Below are 6507 nucleotides of genomic sequence, written 5' to 3'. Positions count from 1 at the left end.
TCTCTAACAGCAGAAGCCTACAGTCGGCAACATCGACTAGACCAGGAGAAAATCGAAACGCTGAGTAACAAGGTGTGTAACTTGGGCTTTCCAGCACTCTGGGCAGAGACTTTTGTTCGGTTTCCTTTCCGTGTTATTAGCTAGCAAAGCTTCACTGCCGAGCCCTGAAAATCCACAAATCTGCAGGCAGAACTAAAATACCATTTCTGCCTGTGCCCAGCACTCAAAAGCTTCCTGGGAAAGGCAGGAATTAAACTGACATGCATGAAGCGTTCAGCTCTCTCAGGAGCCAAAGTTGTGCAGGCACCGAGGGGTTGCTCCTAGCTGAAGTTTTCCAACGAGAGACAGATCACCCAGCATTTCACTGGATCTCTCTGAATCCGTGGGGCTGCTCCCCTTCCAGACCTTTCCAGGGGAGTGCACTCGTCGATGCTGCGCTACAGCGTTGGGCCAAGCAGGGTCTGGAGGTGTGAAGAAGCTGCCCCCACCGTACAGCCATCCCAGTGTGTCTTGGCAGCTGGGAGTTGTGCAGTTTGCAGCATACCTGTGCTCTCTCAGCAAGGGAGCTGCCAAAACTGGTGTCACCCTCTGTTAATGAGCAGCGATTAATCCCGTGGAGACCTTGCTGGCTGGGTGTGGGTTCTTCTCTTTCTCAGTCTAGTTTTGTCACAACGCTGAGGTTTTTTTTTTCCTCCCCACCCTCACTTTTTGTGCTGTTAATGTAACGGAGCTGCTTGTTGGGAGGATTTTTTCCATTCACTGTGGGAAAGTTTCCAGCCCAACCCCTGAGTTGTATCGAGGTGTAATGACAGGGTTCAAAAGGAAGCTTCAGGGGACTGGCTTACAAGGCTAATTTTCTCCCTCCCGTGAGCCCTGTCAGTTCTGGGGAACATCTCTCACTAAAGAGTCATCCTGGTGGGGATGCTGGTGTCTGCTGGCTTTCTTGGGTCTTACAGCAGTACGTGTTTCTAACCAGGCTGCACCGTGTATCCCACTGAGCAGGTCCGGCAGCTGGAAAGGAGCATTGGGCTCAAAGATCTGGCCATGGCTGAGATGGAAGAAAAGATCCGCAACATGGAAGCTTCCACCTACGATGGTGTTTTCATCTGGAAGATAACAGAATTTGCCAGGAAGCGTCAGGAGGCAATAACAGGCCGCTCTCCTGCGATCTTCTCTCCAGGTTATTGCCCACAAAATTGCAAAAGCCTTTTGCGTCTCATCTGGGTGTGGGATTTGTAGTGGTGTCCTTAGCAGGGGAGATGCTGGCCATCGAGATGTACTTCTGTCCTCTCCCCCTCTCCCCAGGGGGCCTGGAACATTTATTTTTTTTTAGCATTGGGCTAAATGAAACTTCTCTGCTGAAACAGGTGCTCTTTTGATTGCAGAAGACCTTTTTAATTTCTCATGATAAGCAGTGCAACCCTCTTAGCTCTGGAACAGCCCTGCATAACCCTTTAGTTAGAATTAAAATACTCAGAGACCGTAAAACCAGCAATAAGATGCTTAAGGAAGGGAGGAAATATATATTAGAGCCCCAGAAATATGTTTCAGCACCTCAAGCATGACGATGCAAGAGACAATGTCTAAATAAAGCCCAAACCATACCTAGGGAAGTGCTTGAATATATGTTAGTGGAAGGGGCTCTCCTCGCAGAGCTGCTGTGGCCCAGCACTGTTCCTCCTGTTCTTAAAAAAGAAAATCTTGGGCAGTGAGCGGTAGGTTGTGACCTGCCTTGTTTGCTTGGGCAGGCGCTTCCCAGGCTGGCAGCTGTCAGATGAAACCACCTTGTCACACGATTTCCTTGCTCAGTGAGGAGCTCGCCTCACACCGTAATGGTTGAGGAGACGAGTTTGTGTTTGCCTGAGCAGGAGTCGCTGAGATCTAAGCGTGCTGGAGAGCTTTTTCGAAATGCCCAGAGCTGCCTGCAGACCCAGAGCGTGGACCTTATACCTGCTTCCTGGTGCTGTGCAAAACCAGGCTGTGGCTGGACCACAGGATAAAAGCAATTGGATTTTAAAAGCTATTTTTAAATCTGTTTTCTGGCTGAAGGCTGCTCAGAGTCCTTTTTCTCTTGAAAAACTGAAAGAAAAAAGGGTTCCCCTTCTTGAGGGGAGCTGAAGTGCTACTGAAACTGCATTCAGGCAATTAGCATTTCCTTTTAAAAGTCATCAGTGGCTGTGGAAAACCCCTGCTCTCCAGCCCCTTTGGGAAGGGCAGCACTTCCTTCCTTTTCCCAAAGCGAACAAATCTGCTTCACATCTATTTTGTTTGACCTTAATTCTTGCATCCTGTCCATCTCCTGCACCGTGCTCAAGAGCTGCTTGACCTGAACGGCTTCAGAGGCTGTGGTTTGGAGGGCGATGCTGGATGGAGCTGACTCTCGTCCTCTGGCTGCAGACGTCCTGGCTCGCCATGCCCCAGTTCGGGGGCAGCTCAGACCCCTCCATGAGCTGATGCCACCTGGGATCCTTGCCCTGTGGGATGTGTTCTCCTAGGATGGAGAATCAAGTCAGCTGATGGAGGGATATAAGTATCATAGTCAGCCCAAGGGAGGGAGAGGGGTGAAACCCCTCCAAATGCCAGAGGCTGTGTCCAACATTTGTTTGCCCGTGCCCAGCTCTTCCCAGAAGGGCAGCTCGTGGTTGCTGGTGCTGGCCCGTCTCCATCCCGTGCCTGGCAGCAGTGGCAGGGCAGCAAAGGCAGGGCTCAGGGCTTTTAGAAACTCATCAAAGGAGAAACTACTTTGCCAGACACCAGGCTGTGTTTGGTCTGGCTGGTTGGTCTCTGCAATCTGCTAATGAATATCTTGTATGTGGCTGGAGGGGCTGGGAGGTGAGGGTCGCCTCTGCCTGACTCTGGGGCTGCTGCTGGGACAGGCCAGGATTTTAAATTTTTTTTTCTTGCAAGTGCAAAATACAAGGCCTTGTTTCCTGCAGCAGTCGGTCGCGTCACTTGGATGAGACGTTCTCATTCCTGGTGCTGCTTTAGCTGAGAAAATTGGCTGAGAAACAAACATTTCCTCTGGAGGTGGGTTTTTTTGTCCTAGTGAAGTAAATAGACTCGTGCTGTTCAGTCTGGGAAGGAGACGGTTGCAAGGAGAGAGGTCCAGGTTGCCAATGGGATAAGAAAGGGAAATGAGTAGAATTGGTTTGTGTTTTAAATGTAAAGGTGAGGAAATACCAAATTAAATCAGTGTTAAAGAGGAGGTAGCACCACTCACATTGTGAGGACATGACGACTGCCACAGGATTTTGCAAAGGGCAAAATCGGCACAAGAAAGGTTCATCGAGGGTGTGAACTGGGACCAGCCAAAGCGAAGCTCCTGCTGGAAGGCCACCCGCTGCTGGCCGTCAGATGCCATGGGTGGCTCGCTGGGCTCTCGCTTTGCTTCAGATGCGCTTTGCATTTGCCTGGGCCGGTGGGAAGCAGGAGCTGCACTGAGCTGGTGCAGTTTAGCACCCTGGCTACCTGGTGCCTTTTCCTGGGTGCTCCCACTGCTCTGGGGCCACCCGTCCTCCAGTTCCCCCTGGTTTTATATTCGCAGGGTTATGGGAGTGCTGGGAAGCCCCTGGTGAGCAGTGAGGATGTGCTGCCTGGACTAGCAGAGGGTGGCATCTGCCCTGAAGGCCTCTGGGTGCAGCAGGAGGGGAGGAAGGACTTGGAGGAAATGAGTTGGGGAGTGCCAGGAGGAAAGCGGGTGACAAAGCTCCTCGCCCTGTGGAAGTCCACACACCTCTGCTAGTGCTAGCCTGCCTGTTCATAAAAGTGCACCAAGTTCCACAGTAAAATGCCAGCTGACCTCCTGCCCCGTGCCCTGAGGCTGCTGAGCCTCACCAGCCCTGAGGCACATAGCTCTGCTGCTGCGAGAGGGCAGTTTGCAGCTGGTCCCCTTCCAAGACGAATTTCTGTGGCCGTGCATGGGTCTGGTATCACAACACGGGCGTTCCCAGAACTGAGGGAAGGAGAGAGCCTGAGATCCCAGAGCCCGCACCCAGCCGTGCCCACGCCATGTGGAGCAGCTGGGATCCTAACGGGAGACCAAAGCTCTCTTGCCTGAGCCTCTGCCCCTGCTGGAGGCAGGCAGCTTAGAGAGAGGGTGCAGTGATCACTGAGGATGCTCTATCCTCAGTCAGGTTTTTTCTTGGGTGGTTTTACTCCTGCTCACCAGTGTTCTTGCCATGAACTGCAGCTCCTTCAGCAGTCCCATGCGGCACAGCCCATCGGTCTGCGGGGGGATGCAGTGGGAAGTGCCCGGCTCCAGCTCTGGGCTGGACCAGGGACTCGGGACCGCCTGACCTTGGGCTGTCTCCAGGCCAGTCTAAAATAGCTTCTGGCTGCTGTACCTGGTGCCTTTCTGCACCGCCTCTGTGGTACAGGTATTTTAAGACCCAGACCTGGCTTCTTCCAGGATCCAAACGTTAGAGTCCTCAGAGTTCAGAGGAACCTGTGGATGCCAGGCTTTGATGGGTTTGATGCTCACTGTGTCTACTTTGCCACTCTTTGATAGCTTTCTACACAAGCAAGTACGGCTATAAGATGTGTCTGCGTGTTTACCTGAATGGGGATGGCACCGGGCGTGGGACCCATCTGTCCCTCTTCTTTGTGGTGATGAAAGGACCCAATGACGCGCTTCTGCGGTGGCCCTTCAACCAGAAGGTAGGTGTGGGACGAAGGCACTGTGCTCAGCAATGCGCCTCTCTGGTTTTACACCCGCTTGAGCTTCTAGGCACTGTCAGTCTGGCCTACTTAGCAAGCAGGAGAAGGAAGGACTGATATGTCAGCCGCCCTGGGGATTCCCCAGTCACGCTGAAAGCACCGGGCATGCTGCAGGGCAGGGGCATGGAACAGCAGAGGCTGTGGCAGGAGAGCAGCAGGGCGTTTGGAAAGCGAGCAGACCCTCTGCGCGAAGTCATGGGGAGGGAAGATTGTGGCCTCGGCACCCTGCAGCTGATGCTCGCTTGGTGTCAGGAGCTCAGATTGCAGTTCCTGGGTGCTGCAGGTTTGCGAAATGCTTCAAGGCTGGGTGAGCGAAGTAGTGATGCAGAGAGAGGGGCCACCGTCTTTTGCAAGGGGACAGCAACCCTGCAACTCAACGCAGTGCCTGCGTGGGGTATTGGTGTTGGGAGCGACTGCCACGTTGGCTGGTTGTAGGTTTTCAGAGTCAGTCTGACAGCCCTGCGCTGCGGCACAGAAGTTTCCAGTGACAGGGCAGGATGTGGGAAGGTTTCTGCAGAATGTCAGCGAGATGACATTCTCCCCTGACCCTACTTACAGACATTTCTCAGATTTGTAGGCGCGTGATGTGGCTGTGGTTCCATTGGTACTTGCACGTTTCACAGGCCTCAAGTGTCGAGGTCACCAGGCTGGGTTTCCATGGGCTTTTTATTCAGCTGCTCTTGTATATTTTCACGTTTCCCCCAGGTAACCCTGATGCTCCTGGATCAGAACAACCGGGAGCACATCATCGATGCCTTCCGACCCGACGTGACGTCCTCCTCCTTCCAGCGACCCATCACAGAAATGAACATTGCCAGCGGCTGCCCGCTGTTCTGCCCCGTCTCCGTGATGGAAGCCAAGAACTCCTACGTGCGTGATGATGCCATCTTTATTAAAGCCATCGTTGATCTCACGGGCCTCTAACCCTCCTCACCTCCAGGAGCAGTGAACACAGAGCCAGCCCCAAGCAGGGCATCCCCCTCTTGTGCTGCACTTCAGGCAGGTCACGGAGCGAGGAGGGGGCAAAAAGCAGAAGGGGAAAAGCCCTCCCCCAAAAGGGACCTTTGTCTGAGTGGAAATGAGGTGTCTGACGGGAACCCTCTTCCCTGGTGTCAGAGAGACCTTCCCTGAAAAGAGGTTTGGGTGGACGTTCAGTCTGCGGGGTACAAGAAGATCTCCTGCAGGGACTCGGGTGTCTGAACTGCTGCGGTCTGGGCTCCCAGTGGAAACCAGTGCAGCTCTTGCTCTACCAGTTTAGCACACAGCCTCAGTGCTCTGTAGTAAAACAAGGGTTTGGCCTGCCTGAGCACCACCTCGTGTGGATGTTTGGCCCAGCCTTTGAGGATTTTCTTCAGAGATCTCTGTGTTCCTGGAAGTTCTGTGCGCTGCAGGGGTGCTCTGCGCTGCTGGCTGGTCTGTGCCTCGGTGGGCAGGAAGGGTGTGTGGCACTGGGTGGGAGGGGCGGGAGCTGGTTTGGTCGCTGTGTGTTTGATGGGTGGTTTGCTCCGAGCAGTGTGCTGGGAGCGGGGACAGGGCAGGCAGTGCCTGGGAGGGGGCGTGGGGCAGCACTGGGGATGCCTGTAGTGAATCCCTCCTGGAGACTGCCTGTCCTGGCTTTAGCCAGACCCTGCCGTGCTCTGTACCTGAGCAGCGGTGGCAGGAGGGCAGCAGTGCTGGATGCTCCTGAGCTGCTTTCAGCCCCGTCATGGGGCAGCTGCAGCAGGGCCCTGGGCACAGGCACTCTGGCCTCTGCCTGTGCAGTGGGTGGCTGCTGGCCCCTGCCCTCCCCAA

The 6507-nt window shown here is 54.1% G+C and overlaps 1 protein-coding gene across 1 annotated transcript in view; it reads left to right on the top strand.

Annotated features, from left to right (window-relative positions):
* TRAF2 (TNF receptor associated factor 2) overlaps positions 1-6188 on the top strand; it is a 22161-nt gene extending 15973 nt beyond the window's left edge. The window contains exons 8-11 of the mRNA XM_035891885.1: positions 1-72; positions 1003-1180; positions 4508-4656; positions 5422-6188. Coding sequence (XP_035747778.1) covers positions 1-72; positions 1003-1180; positions 4508-4656; positions 5422-5640 — 618 coding nt within the window. The 3' untranslated portion in view covers positions 5641-6188. The remainder of the gene's footprint in view (positions 73-1002; positions 1181-4507; positions 4657-5421) is intronic.
* Positions 6189-6507: the final 319 nt, after the last annotated feature.

The sequence above is a fragment of the Egretta garzetta genome, unplaced genomic scaffold, assembly GCF_000687185.1.
Source record: "Egretta garzetta isolate BGI_Z169 unplaced genomic scaffold, ASM68718v1 scaffold143, whole genome shotgun sequence".
NCBI lineage: Eukaryota > Metazoa > Chordata > Aves > Pelecaniformes > Ardeidae > Egretta > Egretta garzetta.
The sequence above is the reverse complement of the archived record's forward strand: the minus strand, read 5'-3'. Positions and strand labels throughout refer to the sequence as shown.